Below are 21,647 nucleotides of genomic sequence, written 5' to 3'. Positions count from 1 at the left end.
ATACATTGAACATAGTACACGTGGGCAGTTATTCCCCCCACCCCTGATTTTCTAAATCAACCTGCTTCATGTCAAAGGTCTACCTTGCTGCATGAATCTGTTCATGTATTTTCAGGTCCACTCTAGAATATAATCTGTTCCCACAGTCCGTGCAGTTGTAAGGCCTCTCTGCAGTGTGAAGGACCCAATGTTTCTCCAAGCCGCTCTGAAGGCTGAAGCTCTTACCACACTGAGAGCAGCTGAATGGCCCCTCCCCCGTGTGGCACTGCATGTGTACCCTGAGGTGGCACATGAACACAAAGCCCTTACCACACTGGGAGCAGGTGAAGGCCTTCCCTGTGTGGTGGTACTTCTGGTGGTCTTTCAGGTTTCGGAGCTGAGGGAAACTCTTCCCACAGTGTGGGCAGCTGAAGGGTTTGACCCCTAGCTCTGCCGTTATGTTGATCATCAGGCCGTAGGGGCTGTCCTCGTGGGCCCCCACAGCATGCTCTGTCTCCTGGGTGGGTATAACTAACCTTGGGAGAAGGTCCTGCTCCTTCCTGGTCAATGGTAATGGAGGAAGAGGCTCCCTGGTCCATCCCCCATGATGTGAGCTCAATCTCTGTTGACGACTCAGGCTGATTATAGGGGAAACTGTGGATGTGATCATCTGGGAAACCAAGTCCCCCCCAGTCATTGGGCTCTTCTTTGATATGGACCACATGGGCCTTTGTCTCTTCCATCCTTTCAGAGACACAGGAAGAGCTGGGTGTGGCCGTTTCCCGTGGACCCTCTCTGGGAGAGCGCTGGGTCCACCTGGCTGGAACATCTCCTGTTTGATAACACAACCTTCCTCTGCTCCTGAGGATGGAACAGAACAAAGTTATAGATCCTATATCGTGTGGGTGTGTGCATCTCTCCTCACTCACCTGACAGTGCCTCTTCTATCTCCTCAGTGTCTCCAGCACAACCACATCTCCTACACATCCCACTCTGCTCTTTCTCTTCAACTTCCCTCCTCTTCCTCTCCTCCTCTCTCTCTCCATCTCTGCTCACACTGCTGCAGCCTCTCCTTCAAGACGTCCACTTCTTGCTTGCTCTGTGTCACTTCCTCCAGGAAGCTGTCCTTCACCAACCGATTGATCTCATGCACAGCGGTTTTGAGGACCGTTTCCATGACTCCATTGAGCTGGTACTGGATGGTGAGTATCTCCATCTCGAACTACAACATTTTCAGACAAGATAGAACGGCCAAAGGGGGCGGTGTTGCAGTCTACTGCAGAGATGGCCTGCAGAGTTCTGTCCTACTATCCAGGTCTGTACCCAAACAATTTGAACTTCTACTTACAAAAACCAACCTCTCTAAAAACAAGTCTCTCACCGTTGCCGCCTGCTATAGACCACCCTCTGCCCACAGCTGTGCTCTGGACACCATATGTGAACTGATTTCCCCCCCATCTATCTTCAGAGCTCGTGCTGCTAGGTGACCTAAACTGGTACATGCTTAACACCCCAGCCATCCTACAATCTAAGCTTGATGCCCTCAATCTCACACAAATTATCAATGAACCTGCCAGGTACCACCCCAAAGCCGTAAACACGGGCACCCTCATAGATATCATCCTAACCAACTTGCCCTCTAAATACACCTCTGCTGTTTTCAACCAAGATCTCAGCGATCATTGCCTCATTGCCTGCATCCGTAATGGGTCAGCGGTCAAACGACCTCCACTCATCACTGTCAAACGCTCCCTGAAACACTTCAGTGAGCAGGCCTTTCTAATCGACCTGACCCGGGTATCCTGGCATTATCTTCGAACAGCCCTGTGATATGCAACTTTTCAGGGAAGTTAGAAACCAATATACACAGGCAGTTAGAAAAGCTAAGGCTAGCTTTTTCAAGCAGAAATTTGCTTCCTGCAACACAAACTCAAAAAAGTTCTGGGACACTGTAAAGTCCATGGAGAATATGAACACCTCCTCCCAGCTGCCCACTGCACTGAGGATAGGAAACTCTGTCACCACCGATAAATCCACTATAATTGAGAATTTCAATAAGCATTTTTCCACAGATGGCCATGCTTTCCACCTGGCTACCCCTACCCCGGTCAACAGCACTGCACACCCCACAGCAACTCGCCCAAGCCTTCCCCCATTTCACCTTCTCCCAAATCCAGTCAGCTGATGTTCTGAAAGAGCCGCAAAATCTGGACCCCTTACAAATCAGCCGGGCTAGACAATCTGGACCCTTTCTTTCTAAAATTATCTGCCGATATTGTTGCAACCCCTATTACTAGCCTGTTCAACCTCTCTTTCGTGTCGTCTGAGATTCCCAAAGATTGGAAAGCAGCTGCGGTCATCCCCCTCTTCAAAGGGGGAACACTCTTGACCCAAACTGCTACAGACCTATCTATCCTACCATGCCTTTCTAAATTCTTCGAAAGCCAAGTCAACAGATTACCGACCATTTCGAATCCCAGAGCACCTTCTCCGCTATGCAATCTGGTTTCAGAGCTAGTCATGGGTGCACCTCAGCCACGCTCAATGTCCTTAAAGGTATCTTAACCTCCATCGATAAGAAACAATACTGTGCAGCCGTATTCATTGACCTAGCCAAGGCTTTCGATTGTCAATCACCACATCCTCATCGGCAGACTCGATAGCCTTGGCTTCTCAAATGATTGCCTCACCTGGTTCACCAACTACTTCTCTGATAGAGTTCAGTGTGTCAAATCGGAGGGCCTGTTGTCCAGGCCTCTGGCAGTCTCTATGGGGGTGCCACAGGGTTCAATTCTCGGGCCAACTCTCTTCTCTGTATACATCAATGATGTCGCTCTTGCAGCTGGTGTGTCTCTGATCCACCTCTACGCAGACGACACCACTCTGTATACTTCCGGCCCTTCTTTGGGCACCGTGTTAACAACCCTCCAGACGAGCTTCAATGCCATACAACTCTCCTTCCGTGGCCTCCAACTGCTCTTAAATGCATGCTCTTCAACCGATCGCTGCCTGCACCTGCCCGCCCGCCCAGCAACACTACTCTGGATGGTTCTGACTTAGAATATGTGGACAACTACAAATACCTAGGTGTCTGGTTAGACTGTAAACTCTCCTTCCAGACTCACATCAAACATCTCCAATCCAAAGTTAAATCTAGAATTGGCTTTCTATTTATGTGACAGTAAGTTCCTCTATGGGCCATTCAGGCTCAGACAAGGCTACTTGCTTATTACTCTTACTTTGAAGATGTGTGTAACAAATAACACTGATAAATCATTTAAGAAAGGATGAGAATAATTTATTCAAAGTTTTATTCCTCTCAACATTAAATGCGTTAGCAACAACACATTGAACATAGTACACGTGAGCAGTTTGTTTCCCCCACTCTATTTTTCTAAATCAACCTGCTTCTGCTCAAATGTCTACCTTGCTGCATGAATCTGTTCCCACATTCCGTGCAATGGTAAGTATGGTAGTATTTCTAACCAAAAGGAGAAAGACTATTCTTCAAAACAACTTTAAGATTTGCAAAAATTAAGCAATCAACCATCACAAAAAAATTGTCAAGAGTTGAAAAGCTCCATGAACAGAGCTGTCTTTCGCCTTTTATAGAAAGTACATCCTTTTATCTTTGACAGTTAGCAGATGTGCAGAAACAGGCCCTGGGAACAGAGTTGTAAGAAGTAATTTAGTTCATCTGTGTAGATCATGATAGCTGATATCGCCTCCACTCGCTGTTCCTCCCTGCAAATCCAACATAGCTAAATTCCTGCCGATCGTAAACACAAGAGGTCACATACTGTGTCACATCCAAGCAGCTCATAAATCTGTACGCTCAGATTTATGACTAAGTCACAAGACAAGCCTGTATCAGTAAAAATAACATAACAGTAGACAATTCTCTTCAGTAAAAACAGCATAGTATGTCTAATTAAACAGTATAGTATGTAATTAATATTTAATTTCCACCACATAAGGGATCTCTGCAGTGTGAATGACCCTGTGTTTCTTTAAGCCACTCTGAAGGCTGAAGCTCTTCCCACACTGAGAGCAGCTGAATGGCCTGTCCCCCGTGTGGCGCTGCATGTGTACCCTGAAGTGGGACATGTACACAAAGCCCTTACCACACTGGGAGCAGGTGAAGGCCTTCTTCCCTGTGTGGTGGTACTTCTGGTGGTGTTTGAGATTTCGGAGCTGAGGGAAACTCTTCCCACAGTGTGGACAGCTGAAGGGTTTGACCCCCAGCTCTGCCATTGTGTTGATGCTCAGGCCATTGGGACTGGTCTCGAGGGCCACTACAGCATGCTCTGTCCCCTGGGTGGGTATCAATGACCTTGGGAGTAGGTGCTGCTCCTTCCTGGTCCATGGTGCTGGAGGTAGAGGTGGAGGGTCCCTGGCCAATTGTGCTGGAGGTAGAGGCTCACTGGTCCATCCCCCAGGATGTGAGCTCAATCGCTGCAAATGACTCAGGCTCATCATGGGGGAATCTGGGGATGTGATCATCTGGGTAACCAAGTCCCCCCAGTCATCGGACTCCTCTTTGATATGGACCACCCTCTCTTCCATCCTTTCAGAGACACAGGAAGAGCTGGGTGTGGTCATTTCCTGTGGACACTCTCTCTCTGGGAGAGTGCTGGATCCACCTGGCTGGAACATCTCCTGTTTGATAGCACAACCTTCCTCTGCTCCTGAGGATGGAACAGAACAAAGTTATAGTTCCTATATCAGGTGTGTGTGTGTGTGTGTATGTATATCGCTCCTCACTCACCTAACAGAGCCTCTTCCCTCTCCTCAGTGTCTCCAGCACAACCACATCTTCTACACATCCCCCTCGGCTCACACTCTTCCCTCTTCTTTTTCTGCTCTCTCTCTTCAACTGCCCTCTTCCTCTCCTCCTCTCCGTCCCTCCATCTCTGCTCACACTGCTGCAACCTCTCCTTCAAGACGTCCACTTCCTGCTTGCTCCATGTCACTTCCTCCAGGAAGCTGTCCTTCACCAGCCGAGTGATCTCATGCACAGCAGTTTTGAGGACCGTTTCCATGACTCCATTGAGCTGGTACTGGAAGGTGAGGATGGCCTCTGACATAACTGCAAAAACATCAATCCAACACTGGAAAATCAACCCCCTTTCCCTTATTGGTACCAGTCCCAGAGTTCAGTCTTCTATGGATGAGCTGCCCCCCTTGTTTCCCAGTTTGGTTCACTATAATGGAAAGACTTGGATTTAGCCTCCTACAGATCACACCAGTGCCCAGAGTCAGGTATCTTCCTCCTAGAAATATGGGCAAGCTGTCAAATACATTAAATGTAGTCTTAATGTGCTTCAAATATCTTGTCAGTAATAGAAGGTTCACCTACCAATAATTTAGCCCTGAAACATGACAAACAAATTAATAAACCCTTACTTACACGTTTGGCTGTGGTTAAGTAAACCACATAACGTTATCGCATTTCAAGCTTGCTAGCTAGTAACGTTAGGTGCTTTAAGCAACGCATGTGTATTTACATACTGTTTAATAATACAATCATTTAGATATGTCTCAAATTCCCCCACCATAATGACTAACCGTCCTGCACAGTAAGTTGAAATGGAATTGTATTTTATTCTTGGTTTCCCCTGGACTGTTTCTGTGCCACACAATACAATAGAAAGTAGCGGTAGAATGTAAATACACCCGCGTTTCTAATAGCACCTAGCTAACTAAGCTAATAACACAGGGTTGTTGTAGCAGCTTTCTGACCATTTGACACAAACAAAAATATACTTACCACTTTCCAAACGTTATTTTTTGGTGTGCGTCAACAAATCAACTAGTTACAAAACCTCCTACCTATCTCTACTAGAACTGCACACAGAGGTAAAAGAGACAGGCAGCTACTATATATTAGTGATGTCACGTTTTATACCGGAACTCCGAGGCATGCGTAGAAATCGCTAAGCAATTTATCTCGAAGCAGTGTGCTGTTGCTTTTATCGTTTTGTCAGAAGCACGTGATCAATGACGTCCGAATCGTCGTTTTGTAGAACGACCACCTGATTTGTTTCTGTAGAAGACAAAAAAAGTTACCCCAAAGATTTTATCTACGGCTACCCAGCGCGTGCGACGTAAACTATAATAATTTGGCTATTCTAAATGATTTTGACCAGCAGCTGCCACTAGTGTACGTGTTGATCAAAGCCAAGAGTAATTAACATATTTTCGACCCAATTAGCTTGAAATGCTCAATGCTTCAGGAAGCTTCGTTTCCCGAACACTACTGTATATTATAGCACAGATTATACATTATAGCTAAACTAATACCTAACTAGACTGTAGAGGATGGGTCCCTCCCCCATTGATCTGTGACATCAAGGTGATGATACTGCCAATGCAATTGCACATATCTGGTAAATATTTTTTGATGTGACTATCTGTCTAAAGCACAGTTCCACAAGTGTTTATTTGCCTAAGTTGCTCTATGGGCCATTCGGGCTCAGACAAGGCTACTTGCTTATTACTCTTTTACTTTTAAGATGTGTGTGTGTGTGTGTGTGTGTGTATGTAACAATTAAATAACTCTGTGTGACCAATCATTTAAGAAACGGTGAGAATAATTTATTCAAAGAGTTTTATTCCTTTCAACATTAAATTAATCAGCAACTAATAGATACATTGAACATAGTACACGTGGGCAGTTATTCCTCCCCCATCAACCTGCCTCATCTCAAAGGTCTACCTTGCTGCATGAATCTATCTGTTCATGTCTTTTCAGGTCCGCTCTAGAATTGAATCTGTTACCAGTGGTAAGGCATCTCTGCATTGTGAAGGACCCTGCGTCTCTTCAAGCCGCTCTGAAGGCTGAAGCTTTTCCCACTGAGAGCAGCTGAATGCCCTCTCCCCCGTGTGGCACTGCATGTGTACCCTGAGGTGGCACATGTACACAAAACCCTTACCACACTGGGAGCAGGTGGAGGCCTTCTTCCCTGTGTGGTGGTACTTCAGGTGGTCTTTCAGATTTCGGAGCTGAGGGAAGCTCTTCCCACAGTGTGAGCAGCTGTAGGGTTTGACACCAGCTCTGCCGTTATGTTGATCATCAGGCCGTAGGGGCTGTCCTTGAGGGCACCCACAGCATGCTCTGTTCCCTGGGTGGGTATCACTGACCTTGGGAGTAGGTGCTGCTCTTTCCTGGTCCATGGTGCTGGTACTGTAGGAAGAAGCTCACTGGCCCCATGATGTGACTTCAATCTCTCCAGACGACTCTGGCTCATTATGGGGGAATATGTGGATGTGATCATCTGGGTAATCAGATCCCCCCAGTCATCAGGCTCCTCTTTGATGCGGACTACATGTGCCTCCCTCTCTTCAATCCTTTCAGAGACACAGGAAGAGCTGGGTGTGGCCATTTCCTGGAAGATCTCCTGTTTGATAACACAACCTTCCTCTGCTGCGGAGGACAAAACAGTAGAAAGTTATAGATCCTATATTGTTTGTGTGTGTAATATATATATATTGTTTGTGTGTATATATATATATATATATATCTCATTCACCTAACAGAGCCTCTTCTCTCTGTGTCTCCAGCACAACCACATCTCCAACACATCCCCCTCAGCTCGCACTCTTCCCTCCTCCATCCCTTCATCTGTGTTCACACTGCTGCAGCCTCTCCTTCAAGACGTCCACTTCCCACTTGCTCCCTGTCACTTCTTCTAGGAAGCTGTACTTCACCAGCCGAGTGATCTCATGCACAGCAGTTTTGAGGACTGTTTCCATGACTCCATTGAGCTGGTACTGGAAGGTGAGGATGGCCTCTGACATAACTGCAACAACATCAATCCAACACTGGAAAAAAAACACTTCACTTCCAAAATTCAACAAGTTATGAAACTGGCACGTAGCTTCCAGATTACACCAGCACCCAGGGAGTCCACCTGGAAACAGGAACAAACTGTCAAATACATGATACGGGAGACGTTGCAGTGTGGACTGTCATCTTGCCAGTGAAATAGGGACGCTCAGCGACAAAATAGCAATTCAGGCAAACAAAATGTTTAGCTATTAGTAATAGCTAGATATTTAAGACATTATTAGCGTCATAGCTAGTTAGCACTACCCGAGCTACTAGTTAGCTGGATAGCAGAATGTTGTCCTGCTTTTCTTGCTAGCACAGTAGCAAATGTTATCAAGTTCGCTTACCTAGCTAGCTTGTGATACCACGGGAGTGGTAGCAGCTTCATTTGACTCGAATAGAAAGTATCCTTAATACTTGCCAAACGCTGACACATGGTTCGTGTCAATCAGCTAGTTGGAAACGTTCAATCTCTCATCCTAGTGCCAATGTGTGTAACAATATGTGCTGACTGTGTACACTGTAACAAGGTTAGACGGCTGGGTCCCGCCCCCTGGCACGTGCTTCAAGGGGATCATCACGAGAAGGTGATTGCGCATAATTAGTCTCCAGACTAGATATACTATTTATTAAAAAATAAGTCTCTTTTCGTAACTGGCTTGAGAATACAATTATTTTGGTTGGTCAGTTACTGAATGAGGATGGATATCTACTCTCATATGCAGAATTTCTTGATACATTTCGAATTCCAATAACCCTGAAAGAATATGCAATTGTTTTTGTTGCGATTCCAAGGAGGGTTGTATTTCTTTTAAATTCCTCTGTGGTTGATGTAAGTAACATAGATTTACATGAAACTATATTAATTGGCAATATTAACATCAAATATAAATATAGTAATAAAAGAATTAGGAATATTGTTTGTGATACTACAATTCCTTCAGGAAGATTTTTTTGGTTGAATATCAATGTTGATATACAATGGTGGAAAGCATGGGAAATAACTAACAAATATTGTATCAGTAACAAGGTAAAGGAAGTTTCATTTAAAATATTACATAGAATTTATCCTGTGAAACATGTTTTGGAAAGATTTTAAGCTGAATATTGACTATAATTGTGATATTTTTTTTGTTGCCTGTATTTATAGTATAATTATTTGGATTGACATATAGAACTTTGTTACATAACAAATAGGACCGGTTGAACAATTGAATGGTTTTGATATTATGATATATTTCAGAAGTTGTGACATTGATAAAGATGTAGTATATTTCATTCAACTGCTAATAATATTAGGTACATTTGATATTCACATATGCAAATGGTCGAATTCAAAAGCTAACTTTTTTTCACTTAATAAATTAATTTAAACAATATGGCATTACTTTAAACAAAAACGAAAAACAAAAAGGCAATTCGAACTTGTTTTATTATTAATGAATATGATTTGTTTGTTTAGCATTCCTGGCAATGTAAATAGTTTGTATGTATGATTGTTTGCATGTGACTATTCCTCTTTTGTTTGTGGATGCAGACTCTATAATAAATAGATGATCTCTTATCTACATTGTTCCATGAAGTAGATAGATAACCTTCACAATGTTCGACTGGTGGAAGACTCCTTCTTAAACATACTGGGCTTGGGAATGTATGAACAGGAATAGCAAGTAACCTATATTTGCATGTTCAATGCTTGTTCAAGAATGAAACTACACTGTGTGACAATTGTAACCTTATAAGGTGCCTTGTTCTGGGCCTCCTGAGTGGTGCAGCGGTCCCAGGTTGTGTCCACAGCCGGCCGTGACCAGGAGACCCATGAGGCGGCGCATGGGACAAGACTATAACTATCAATTGGATATCACGAAATTGGGGAGAAAAAGCTGTAAAAGTTTTTAAAATGTTTTTTAAAAAGTGTCTTGTTCTGGCCTGTCGGTAAATCATTGTTTGAAAGGCCTATACTAGTAGAACAACCATTTATTCAGATCAACACTCCCAGACTCTTGTGAGGAAAGGTGTGGCTGAACACCAGTCTCCACCTCCCCACTAACTAACTCAGATTACCAGTTTAACTCTGTATTCAAAATAGTCATTTCGCCCTCCATTGGTTAGTATTAGTAAACTCTCCATATCCCCTCCTACACTAGCAACATGATATAAATCCTACAGTCAGTGTGTTTATTGCCCTTTTCCCACTCTAAAACCAAGAGGTAATATTTAACCTCTCAACTAAAAGCATTGAATGATGAAACTCTTGAATAGCTATTTCAAGTGGAGAAACAGCCCATGTTCCTAGATCAGTTTACTCTTTACTTGATCTCCTGGCCTGATGATTAATACCAGTTACAGAATTATACTCTCTGTTATATCTTGAGTTATCATAACAGTGTATTGTACATTTAAGCAATAAGGCACGAGGGTGGGGTGGAATATGGCCAATATGCCACGGCTAAGGGCTGTTCTTATGCACGATGCAACACGGAGTGCCTGGATACAGCCCTAAGCTGTGGTATATTGGCCATATACCACAAACCCCCAAGGTGCCTTATTGCTATTATAAACTGGTTATCAACGTAATTAGATCAGCAAAAATAGATGTTTTGCCATACCAGTGGTATATGGTCTGATTGGTATACCACGGCTGTCAGTCAATCAGCATTCAGGGCTCGAGCCACCCAGTTTATGAAAGAGTTTATACCATTACATTTACATTTAAGTCATTTAGCAGACGCTCTTATCCAGAGCGACTTACAAATTGGTGCATTCACCATGACATGGTTGTCTTGAAGGGCATTCTAGAGGAATAATTATTTCCCTATAACACACGGTATATTCACACCTTATACAATTCAATGGCTATAGTTAATTTTTAGAAGTTAGTTTGAGATGCTTTTGAAATGTATGTTGTACTAAATGATAGTTTTCACCAAAGTTCCCTCTAAACTGTGCGCGTGCACATTCTTGTCCATCTCTGTACCCTGTTGTTCGTCCCGGGTTTCTTCGCAGCAGATGAAACATTAGCCCATAGGGCTTCTTCTCCCTATGGGCACGATTAAATTTCACTCAACTTTCTAGAGCAGTGGTCACCAACCGTTCGATCTCCAAGACATTCCTAAAGTGTTCCTATTTTTTAAATTAATCTCGGTCTGTTGGCTGTAGCTGCACCTGATTTAGCTTCCCTGTGCGCCGGGTAGGCGAACTGTTGCCATTTTTAACAATTTCATGTCTCTAAACTAAAGGTACATACTCTGCTTTCTTGTAACTTAAAGCCAGTGGTGGAAAGTACTCAATTGTCATTGTAGTGCCTAAATTGGCCAAAAATTGTCCCGATACAATTTCCATTCTTTTCAATCTCATTGACAGTAGCACTGCACACAACAATACTAATTTTGATCTCGGGGTCTTCAAATGTGCGGGAAACAGAGTTCATGTGTTCCAGGGGTCACTCCAATTATGGTTTCCATAGAAACGAGGTGGCAGGGTAGCCTAGTGGTTAGATCGTTGGACAAGTAATGGCAAGGTTGCAAGTTCAAATCCCCGAGCTGACAAGGTACAAATCTGTCGTTCTGCCCCTGAAAAGGCAGGTCAGGGACAGAACGACTGTTCCTAGGCCGTCATTGAAAATAAGAATTTGTTCTTAACTGACTTGCCTAGTTAAATAAAGGTAAAAAAACACTGGGCCGTGGATCCACCTTTTGCACTCCAGAAACTAGTTTCCATTCAGGATTTTGCCTAGTTTCCACATACCTCCACAGTGATGCGGATGTGTTCTATCTGATAACAGAGATCCTATTGGCCACAAATGTTGACCTTGTACGCTCATTGGCTATGTACTTGAGCACTGACTGTCCCCAGGTGCCAGTTACCCCACGGGGAAGGGGAGGGTGGGGGTGACCTGGTACTTTAAAAAAAAATCCCTTTTTCTAAAAACATTTCATGAAATAACTAAAAAAGTGTAAACTGTAGCCATGTATTTCCCTTTCGTTTATTCGCCGAAGCATGACCATCCACATACCAAACAATGTTTTCCAAACGTTTATTTTTTGTGTCATCAATTAGACGTTGTTCTAAGGGGGTGGGGGCAGTTACCCCCGTAGTACCCTTTCATTCACTTATTTAAGTCCAAAAATGGATGTAGCAACTAGAGATTCTAGCTTTAACACAAATTACATTTACTGTGCTTAAAACAGTTTAGACCATTCTGTGCATACGATTGGGATGTGGCCTCTGAAATGCAAGTCTCTCGTTAGCGGGAAGTAATTTGCCATTGGTGTGTTTATAGTAGTGATGGGAAGTTCGGCTCTTTTTACTGAAAATCTTTTCGACCCATTCAGTCAAAAGAACGAATCTTTAGACTAATTTTGTTCGAGTCAGTAATGCCGAGAGCACACAGGACCCCTGCTGGCGAACGGTGAACTGAAAAGTTGAAAGAGTCATGATTTTACAAGCTTCTCGTTCACAATAGGGGACTTATTGAAGCTGTCATTTGTGACTGAGACATGTAAACATGTGATTTAAACAGTATACATTTTTTGATTGCTATGCATACAAATAATATTAATTCTTGATACATTTTAAACTAAATTGTGGCCACAACCGGACTAGATTGTGAACCACTGCGATAAGCACAATGTCATTCGCGAACTGCAGCCCCTCAAACAATTCGTTCTCGAGTGTGAGTTGAGCAGATTCTAGAGGCTGTGTATGTTTTGGTTCTACAAACCTCAAAGTGGTGTTCATCATAACATTTAATGATCAATTATCAGCGATCAATTATCAGTTCTAAACATGTATGTTTCTCCTCTATGCTCGTGATCCAATTTGTAAGTCGCTCTGGATAAGAGCGTCTGCTAAATGACTTAAATGTAATGTAATGTAATCTATTCCCTGCGAGTGTAACGGATGTGAAATGGCTAGCTAGTTAGCGGTGGTGCGCGCTAATAGCATTTCAATCGGTGACGTCACTCGCTTTGAGACTTTGAAGTAGTGGTTCCCCTTGCTCTGCAGGGGCCGCGGCTTTTGTGGAGCGATGGGTAACGATGCTTCGTGGGTGTCAGTTGTTGATGTGTGCAGAGGGGACGGACTAAAGTTATACTGTTACACGAGCATGTCCTAATCCTGCTGTAGGATTCATTGAGAACGAACGTCTAAAATGAACGAATCACTCAGAAAAACGAATCAATTACTCTCGAGTCAGTAAAAAGAGTCGTTCAAAAATAATGAATCGTTCGCGAACCACACATTATTAGATGATAGGTCCTCTATATAGACTGCCAATGAACCATGATACTACTGCTTACTTCAAACCACTAGAGTGGGTGCAGTGCTCTTCTCTCAATTGCTCAACATTGCTATCTACCGCCCAAGTAAAGAACCAGCTGTATTTGTCTGTCAATGACTGTTTGGTTTTAGGAGCATAAATAAAACAACTTTTTCCTGATAATAGAAACTTCGGAAAGCATTCAGACCCCTTTACCTTTTCCATATTTTGTTACGTTACAGACAAATTCTAAAATGGATTAAAAAAAAATAAATCCTCAGCAATCTACACACAATACCCCATAATGACAAAGCAGAAACAGGTTTTTAGAGATTTACAAATGTATAAAAAAAATATATTTTTTAAAATAACTTTATTTACATAAGTATTCAGACTCTTTTGCTATGAGACTCGAAATTGAGCTCAGGTGCATCCTGTTGCCATTGATCATCCTTAACATGTTTCTACAACTTGATTGGAGTCCACCTGGGGTAAATTCTATTGATTGGACATGATTTGGAAATGCAAACACCTGTCTATATAAGGTCCCACAGTTGACAGTGCATGTCAGAGCAAAAACCAAGCCATGAGGTCAAAGGAATTGTCCATAAAGCTCAGAGCCAGGATTATGTCGAGGCACAGATCTGGGGAAGGGTACCAAAACATTGTCTGCAGCATTGAAGGTCCCCAAGAACATAGTGGCCTCCATCATTATTATAATGGAAGACGTTTGGAAACACCAAGACTCTTCATAGAGCTGGCCGCCCAGCCAAACTGAGCAATCGGGGGAGAAGGGCCTTGGTCAGGGAGGTGACCAAGAACCCGATGGTCACTCTGACAGAGCTCTGGAGTTCCTCTGTGGGGATGGGAGAACTTTCCAAGGATATCCATCTCTGCAGCATTCCACCAATCAGGCCTTTATGGTAGTGGCCAGACGGAAGCCACTCCTCAGTAAAAGGCACATGACAGCCCACTTGGAGTTTGCCAAAAGGCACCTAAAGACTTTCAGACCACGAGAAACAAGATTATCTGGTCTGATGAAACCAAGATTGAACTCTTTGGCCTGAATGCCAAGCGTCACATCTGGAGGAAACCTGGCACCATCCCTACGGTGAAGCATGGTGGTGGCAGCAACATGCTGTGGGGATGTTTTTCAGCAGCAGGGACTGGAAGACTAGTCAGGATCGAGGCAAAGATGAACGGAGCAAAGTACAGAGAGATCCTTGATGAAAACCTGCTCCAGTGCTGTCAATGGAATCTCATAATTCTTATGTGTTCATTAATCAATTTAATTAAAATCACTGCCTGTTTCTAATAATTTGTAAGATTCTTATTTGCATAAAATAGACAGAGACCAGTCTTATCAAAATGAGAATAGTATTTATTCTCGGAGCGCGCTGCCATAGAACCACGTACAACAGTTTATATATAAAATATGACGTCATTGGTTATAGAATGAATCTCCTCCTCTCGACCAAGACAAAGCAGGTTCAAAAGTTTATTCCAACCCACTAGCGCACCCTCCTGACACACACACTATATCAAGATTAACTTCTGAAGTCTCACCATTATCTATCACTATTTAGCAGACAGTTCCAGATAACGGAAAACCTAGGGAGGCTCTCCCTGTCTTATCTAAACGCCCCAGAGTTATAGTTGAGTCGGTTCAAACATAGGTTAATGATCCTTTTTGCTTACTTAAAACACACAACCCATTCCTCCCCAACCTAGTGGGAATGGTGTTTATTATGTTTAATTACTCCTTGTTCATGCTACATAATCAACAATGTACTGAGTAAAGGGTCTGAATACTTATGTAAATGGTATATTTCAGTTTGAATATTTTTATAAATTACAGGGATTTCTAAAAACCAGTTTTTGCTTTGTCATTATGGAGTATTGTGTGTAGATTGATGAAGAAAAAAAACAATTGAATCAATTTTAGAATAATGCTGTAACCTAACAAAATGTGGAAAAAGTCAAGGGGTCTGAATACTTTCCGAAGGCACTGTATATGCAAGCATGCATGCATGTTCTGTACCTGTTAGTAGCCATGCTCAGGTGTTTGTTGAGCAGCTCACACAGTAGTTTAGAATACAGCAGGTTCTGTTCCTCACTGATAGCTCCAATGGTGTTGACAGAACCGTGTGGTTCCCCCAAACGTCATCATCTGGTCTGGAAAGATGTCAACGAAAAAGTACTGCAGAAATCAAAATACTTTTATCTACCATAATGTCAAGCCTGGTCAATACACATTTTTTTGTTTAATGGCTTAATACAATGTGAATGATTCATCGTATGTTGACAGGCAAACAGTCACACCCATTCTTCTCAAAAGTCCCTCAGTTCTAAGAGCTAGTGCTGGTCCACAAGTGTTTTAGGTACAGCTTATAGCTGTAGATTTTAGTTCCATTTCATTCCTTCCTACTACATCGGTTTGTGAGCTATGGAAAAGTTAAGACACTGTATACAACACTACTTGAAATGGGTTCTGTACATTAATTTGCACTATAGTTATTTTCTTTACTCACCTCAGGTCCTGGATTTCCCATGGCTTTGGACAGTTCCATTAGTTTCAGATTGCAATCTGGTCTCAGAGCATATCGTATTATTCATGTAAATCCGAGACAGTCCATTTAGTTTATGTTACGCTTCATATGGTATATACACTACATAAGCATGTGAACACCTGCTTGTTGAACATCTCATCCCAAAATCACAGGTATTAATATGGAGTTAGTTCCCCCTTTTCTGCTATAACAGCCTCCACTCTTCCAGGAAGGCTTTCCACTAGCTGTTGGAACATTGTTGCAGGGACTTGCTTCCATTCAACCACAAGAGCATTAGTGAGGTCGGGCACGGAGGTTGGCTCGCAGTCGGTGTTCCAATTCATCCCAAAGGTGTGTGATGGGGTTGAGGTCAGGGCTCTTTGAAGGCCAGTCAAGTCCTTCCACACAGATCTCAACAAACCATTTCTGAATGGACCTTGCTTTGTGCACGGGGGCATTGTCATGCTGAAACAGTAAAGGGCCTTCCCCAAACAAATTTGGAAGCACAGAATCCGAAATGCAATTCTTACAATATGTTACAAATTCCAATTTGTTGTGGCTAACGTTAGCTAGCCTAAGGGTAGGCTTAAGGTTAGGTTAAAGGGGTAGGGTTAGCTAAAAGGGTTAGTTAGGGAAAGGGTTAGCAAACATGCGAAGTAGCTAAAAAAGTAGTTAAAGTTGCTAATTAGCCAAAAATGTAAAGTTGTCCATGATGAAATTCAAACACGCAACCACTGGGTTGCTAGACGTTTGTGTTATACTCCCACCCACCCTACTCTCATTTTTGCCTTAAGTAAACTTGTCTTTTGTAACCATACCAAACGTAACATATACTAATTTCCCAATGTTTCATCTCGTCTATGATACCAGGCTGCAAATAGAAGTGCACCAGTCATGGAAGCCTTGGCTACATTTGTGTTCACCATGAAATCCGGCATAGTTGTAAGTTTACTTGAAGCAAGATATATAGGTAAACCGCCTGTGCTGAGCACCATTCTACATGTTAAGCAACTGTGTGAGCATATGAATGAGGTTTGGCTGCTGAAGTGTTTACCCACCAGTGGCAACAATAGAGGGTGTTATACATCTAGTGTCAGTACTATCGTTTCCATTCAGAACAGTCTCCAATGTAATCTGATACCATTCTATCCAGTGACCCTGATTGAACCCCAGAAATGGTGCAAGGCAACAAAGATGGTTGTCTGTATAGCGCAGGTGGAGTGGGACTACACCAGTCTTTGATTTGACATCTAAAAATACCTTACATCAGCCAACAGATACATCTACCAGAAATGACAGAGGATAAATACACAACAAGTCAAAATACATGTTTCTATTGCTGTCCTCTATTGGTGGACATGGGCTGCATGCCAAACATCAAGTGTCATGGGCACTCTATACCATACATTCAATGATATACCAAGTCCAATTATTTGCACATGTACAAAAGGCAAATATACACACCTAGCAAATCACTCCACCAGCGCAGAGTGGTTTACATTAGGCTATCAACTATACCTTGAACTTTACCTAATAATTTAACACGATAGTCTGTGAGGTAATGTTGAACTGCTTCATGCATGCTCTCAATTAACCCAATGCAAAGCATCCAGTAAGTTAAAGACAAAGGGAAAACAGAACAAGTTGTGATCAATGAGAATCACTTTATTGGAACATCAAAGCCAAGGGTCTGCATAAACCAAGGGTTCATTTATCAATGCTGCTCTACGTCAGCCCAGAAACTGGGCATCTCTGCTGGTCTCTCCACAGCCTACTCTAATGCTGTACTACCGTTATTAAGGTGTGGGGGAAAGGAGGGGTCAGCTCCCATTGAAGTTAAGATCCCCTGATCAGCCGAAGGTAGAGTTGTTCCAGGCTACGTTCGCTGCCTCCACGTCAAAGAAGTTCACGTAGATCCTGACACAGACACGAGGAATGGGTTAATATACTGCATGAACACTTCATATGTATGTGTGTGTCCATTACCTGTCGGGGGAGATGCCCAGGTGTTTGTTGAGCAGTCCACACAGTAGTTTAGAGTATTGTTTCTGAGCTCCTTCGATCTTTCCAATGCTGTGAAGGGAGCAGAGAGCACAAGGGTCTCCTTTCCCTCCAAACATCATCAACTGGTCTGGGATGATGTGCACAGCAAGGTACTGAGAGAGAGACACAAACAGAGCACAGGACATAGTCAGTGGGAGCTGGAACAATCGTGTGTCTGAAAGGCATGAGGTAAACTGCAATTTCACTGTCATGGTTGTTCATGTAAATTTGTAATAAATAAGAACTAGTTGTTGGATTGTGTGTTACAGTATTTCAGTCCTGGACCTATCAAAGTACAGCAGACCTGCAGCACTGTAAAGCCTGTTCTATTTTTGGATTACTACACTATGCTCATGCCCAGTTGTATAACGGTTGTGTTATGGATAGGTAAAGACTGAAGAGGTCTCAAGGGAAACAAAAGGGGTACCCTGCAATGTAATTTTCGCTGCAGAAAAATGCGTCAGCATCAAAGCAACTAGCTAGCTATCTACAACTGGTGCAAAAAAAGCATTGCTGTGCCAAGTTTGGAAGACTCACCTGCACAGGTTTGCCCATCGCCTTGGCCAGTTCCTCTGTGGCCTCAGACAACAGTGCAGGCGGAATGTCACTCTTGGCCACATTAGTATTTACCAAAAACATAGGCATGTTGATAAATTCGCTGAAGTTCTGTGTTGCAGGAATTTTAACCGTGTTCAACTCAGCTCTGATGCGGATGCAATCTGGAAGGTAGCTCCTTCTTCTCTGAGTTTTTATTGGCGGACTACAAACAAAAACGGTATATTGCCGCCACCTACCGCGTGGGGTGAAAACTGAGACATTTTTATGCAGAAAAAAAACTGGAAAAGGGAGAAGGCCGGGTGAAACGCACACGACAGTCATAGACAAGTAAACAGCGACCACAAGTGGTTGTTCAGGCTACGTATGCTCTGTACTGGATCTTGGTTATGGAATGTAGGAAACAAACGGGACATTGACGCTCCAATTCGATAGATACCGTGGAATCAGAAAGACGAATTTGAAAACCCTGGCGGAATCGAGAAGAATTTGTACATTGGGCTGGAGTTGATTGGCACATTCAATCACGTAATGTGCGCACATTTTTTTTTAGCTATTCACAGTTATTACTGAAACTGTACACAAATTGGGTTTTAAATCAAATGAAGCTATATGTGTATTTGTTGAACTTTCCTGTATTGAGGCAAATCATATATTTATGTACCGTCATATGCTCAACAAACGTTGAAATTACGCTTCAAGAATAAATTAATCGGACATTCACAACACATTCAACCTACAACTCCTTTTCCACCAACTGCACGCAGTTGACTGCGTTTCGCAAATGACCGATCTCGAATAATTAACATTCTATACTGTATCCCATGTAGGTCATGCTCCTCTGGATCCTACTGACTGTTTTCTCTACTAGTGAAGGTGAGTTGATGCTATGACACTGTTGATTAGGCCTGCCACTCAATACATCAATGGTTCCCAACTTTTAACCATTATTTTGACAAGGACTCATGCTGAGACAAAGGTCTCTTTTACAGATAAAAAAATTATACACATCAATACAATATGAAAAGCACGAAAGAGATACACAACCCAGTCATTAAAAAACAAACACGTTTCATTAAAACGGTCCTCAATCAGCCATCGTAAATGCCCTAAAGGCACCAATTCACCCACTTTTCAAGAGTTTTAGTTTATTCCACAAGAAAGGTGGGGGGGGGGGGACTACAACGGATTTGCCTAACTGTAGAGACCGAAGGAATCTCCAGAGGTCGCAATCCCTGAGATCGTGTAATGGTCATTTATACATCTAAAGGTTATGAATGATGTCAGGTGAGGCGGGAGTTTTTGTAAACGAGCTTTATAAACAAAAAGAGAGCAACGCATCGATCTATGACACTTCAAAGAGGGCCAGCCTACTTTCTGATGCAGAATGTAGTGATGTGTCCTCAACCTGTCGCCCGTAATAACGTGTTGTGCGCTGTGATGAACTGCATCCATTGGTTTCAGTGTATTGGTAGCTGCATTCATATGCAGTGCATTCGGAAAGTATTCAGACCCATTCCCCCTTTCCACATTCTGTTACGTTACAGCCTTATTCCAAAATGTATTAAATATATTTTACCCTCATCAATCTACTCACAATACTCCATAATGACAACGTGAAAACAGGTTTTTAGCATTGTTTGCAAATGTATGAAAAATGTCAAACAGAAATACCTTATTTACATAAGTATTCAACACTTTCAGAGACATGATTCTGTCGAGGAACAGATCTGGGGAAGGGTACCAAAACATTTCTGCAGCATTGAAGGTCCCCAATAACACAGTGGCCTCCACCATTCTTAAATAGAAGTTTGGGAGGTTTGAGCACTGAATGCTGATTGGCTGAAAGTCATGGTATATCAGACCATATACCACAGGTATGACCAAAAAAACAATTTTTATTGTTCCAATTACGTTGGTAACAAGTTTATAATAGCAATAAGGTACTTCGGGGGTTTGTGGTATATGGTCAATATACCATGTCTCTGCATTGCGTTGTGCATAAGGGCTAAATTAGCCATATACCACACACCCCTGTGCCTAATTGCTTAATGGTGCCAGGTTGAATTTCAACTACCTTTCAAACGGCCTCTATTCTGTTCTTTCCAGCCTCTTCTCAGAGTGCCTTCATTCCAAGATCTCTTTGTTACTGTTGCATTTTCTCTATGGTGCATTGCTTCAGCAGAATGCACCACTATATATATATATATGGTCTCCCTGGTAGGCCAAAATACCAAATTGTCATGTTGCTTTAACGCTGATCAGATCAGTGTGGAAGTGTCCCTAGTAGTAGTTTTATCTATGCACTGTCAATCTACATCTGCAGATGTAAAATGTATGCAAGCATGACTAAGTTGCTTTGGATAAAAGCATCTGCTAAATGAGAGAGCGCTAATAGATGCACCCAAAACCACTAATGCGCTTAAAATTGGTCTGTGTCACATGTATAATGGAGTGGAACAAACTACACTGAATAAAAATATAAATGCAACATGTAAAGTGTGGGTCCCATGTTTCATGAGCTGAAATAAAAGATCCCAGAAATGTTCCATACGCACAAAAAGCTCTCTCTCAAATGTTTTGCACAAATCTGTTTACATCCCTGTTAATGAGCATTTCTCCTTTGCCAAGATAATCCATCCACCTGACCTGTGTGACATATGAAGAAGCTGATTAAACAGCAAGATCATTACACAGGTGCACCTTGTGCGGGGGACAATAAAACACTCAAATGTGCAGTTTTGTCACAACACAATGCCACAGATGTCTCAAGTTGAGGGAGCGTGCAATTGGCATGCTAACTGCAGGAATATCCACCAGAGCGGTTGCCAGATAATGTAATGTTGAGTTCTCTACCATAAGCTGCCTCCAACGACATTTTAGAAAATTTGGCAGTATGTTCAACTGGCCACACAATCGCAGACCACGTGTAACCATGCCAACCAAGGAACTCCACATCCAGCTTCGTCACCTGCATGATCGCCTGAGGAGAGGTGGGGGGTGGTGAGGAGTATTTCTGTCTGTATTAAAGCCCTTTTGTGGGGGAAAACACCTTCTGACCAGCTGGGCCTGGTTTCCCAGTGGTTGGGTCTGGCTCCCAAGTGGGTGGGCCTATGCACTCCCAGGCCCACCTGTGGCTGCAGCTCTGGGCAGTCATGTGAAATCCATAGATTAGGGCCTAATGAATCTTTCAATTTACTGATTTCCTTATATGAACTGTAACTCGTGTAATTGTTGCATGTTGTGTTTATATTTTTGTTCCGTATTTTATTTATTCGTTATTTTACCGGCTAAGTTGACTGAGAACACGTTCTCATTTGCAGCAACGACCTGGGGAATAGTTACAGGGGAGAGGGGGATGAATGAGCCCATTTTTAAACTATAATTAAATCACTTGAATACTTATCCATTTCCTTGCTTAAAAATAAAT

At 42.7% G+C, this 21,647-nt stretch overlaps 3 protein-coding genes across 6 annotated transcripts; all 3 read right to left on the bottom strand.

Annotated features, from left to right (window-relative positions):
• Positions 1-79: 79 nt before the first annotated feature.
• Positions 80-1,195, bottom strand: LOC115129357 (gastrula zinc finger protein xLCGF3.1-like). The gene is made up of 2 exons (XM_065018178.1): positions 1,036-1,195; positions 80-837 (listed from the first exon to the last, which is right to left on the bottom strand). The coding sequence occupies exons 1-2, from the start codon at positions 1,193-1,195 to the stop codon at positions 80-82; spliced, it is 918 nt and encodes a 305-aa protein (XP_064874250.1).
• Positions 1,196-3,255: 2,060 nt separating this feature from the next.
• LOC115129356 (zinc finger and SCAN domain-containing protein 21-like) lies at positions 3,256-6,026 on the bottom strand. Of its 4 annotated transcripts, none has more exons than XM_029659606.2 (3): positions 5,750-6,026; positions 4,748-5,068; positions 3,256-4,667 (listed from the first exon to the last, which is right to left on the bottom strand). In XM_029659606.2, exons 2-3 carry the CDS (start codon positions 5,064-5,066, stop codon positions 3,931-3,933), a joined length of 1,056 nt encoding a protein of 351 aa, XP_029515466.2. In that variant the 5' UTR covers positions 5,067-5,068; positions 5,750-6,026; the 3' UTR covers positions 3,256-3,930. The 4 variants fall into 4 exon arrangements, with proteins under 4 accessions (XP_029515466.2, XP_064874604.1, XP_029515465.2 ...); XM_065018532.1 differs by having other exon boundaries at positions 4,748-5,269; positions 5,750-6,025; XM_029659605.2 differs by having other exon boundaries at positions 4,748-5,252; positions 5,750-6,025.
• An 11,233-nt stretch (positions 6,027-17,259) lies between these two features.
• On the bottom strand, positions 17,260-18,417 carry LOC115129908 (macrophage migration inhibitory factor-like). The gene is made up of 3 exons (XM_065018531.1): positions 18,200-18,417; positions 17,606-17,775; positions 17,260-17,536 (listed from the first exon to the last, which is right to left on the bottom strand). The coding sequence occupies exons 1-3, from the start codon at positions 18,305-18,307 to the stop codon at positions 17,470-17,472; spliced, it is 345 nt and encodes a 114-aa protein (XP_064874603.1). The 5' UTR covers positions 18,308-18,417; the 3' UTR covers positions 17,260-17,469.
• Between the last annotated feature and the right edge of the window lie 3,230 nt (positions 18,418-21,647).

The sequence above is a fragment of the Oncorhynchus nerka genome, linkage group LG5 (genome assembly GCF_034236695.1).
Source record: "Oncorhynchus nerka isolate Pitt River linkage group LG5, Oner_Uvic_2.0, whole genome shotgun sequence".
NCBI classification, from domain to species: Eukaryota; Metazoa; Chordata; class Actinopteri; order Salmoniformes; family Salmonidae; genus Oncorhynchus; species Oncorhynchus nerka.
Note: the sequence above shows the minus strand (reverse complement) of the source record. Positions and strands in the feature narration are given on the sequence as shown.

Excerpts from the sequence above, each read along its gene's own strand:
- LOC115129357 (XM_065018178.1), bottom strand. The coding sequence starts at position 1,195 with ATGGAGATACTCACCATCCAGTACCAGCTCAATGGAGTCATGGAAACG. Across the intron at positions 838-1,035 it reads GAAGGAGAGGCTGCAGCAGT|CAGAGGAAGGTTGTGTTATC; the intron begins GTGAGCAGAGAT and ends CATCCTCAGGAG.
- LOC115129908 (XM_065018531.1), bottom strand. The coding sequence starts at position 18,307 with ATGCCTATGTTTTTGGTAAATACTAATGTGGCCAAGAGTGACATTCCG. Across the intron at positions 17,776-18,199 it reads CGATGGGCAAACCTGTGCAG|TACCTTGCTGTGCACATCAT; the intron begins GTGAGTCTTCCA and ends TCTCTCTCTCAG. Across the intron at positions 17,537-17,605 it reads CTGGGCATCTCCCCCGACAG|GATCTACGTGAACTTCTTTG; the intron begins GTAATGGACACA and ends TGTCTGTGTCAG.
- LOC115129356 (XM_029659606.2), bottom strand. The coding sequence starts at position 5,066 with ATGTCAGAGGCCATCCTCACCTTCCAGTACCAGCTCAATGGAGTCATG. Across the intron at positions 4,668-4,747 it reads GAGGGAAGAGGCTCTGTTAG|GAGCAGAGGAAGGTTGTGCT; the intron begins GTGAGTGAGGAG and ends TTCCATCCTCAG.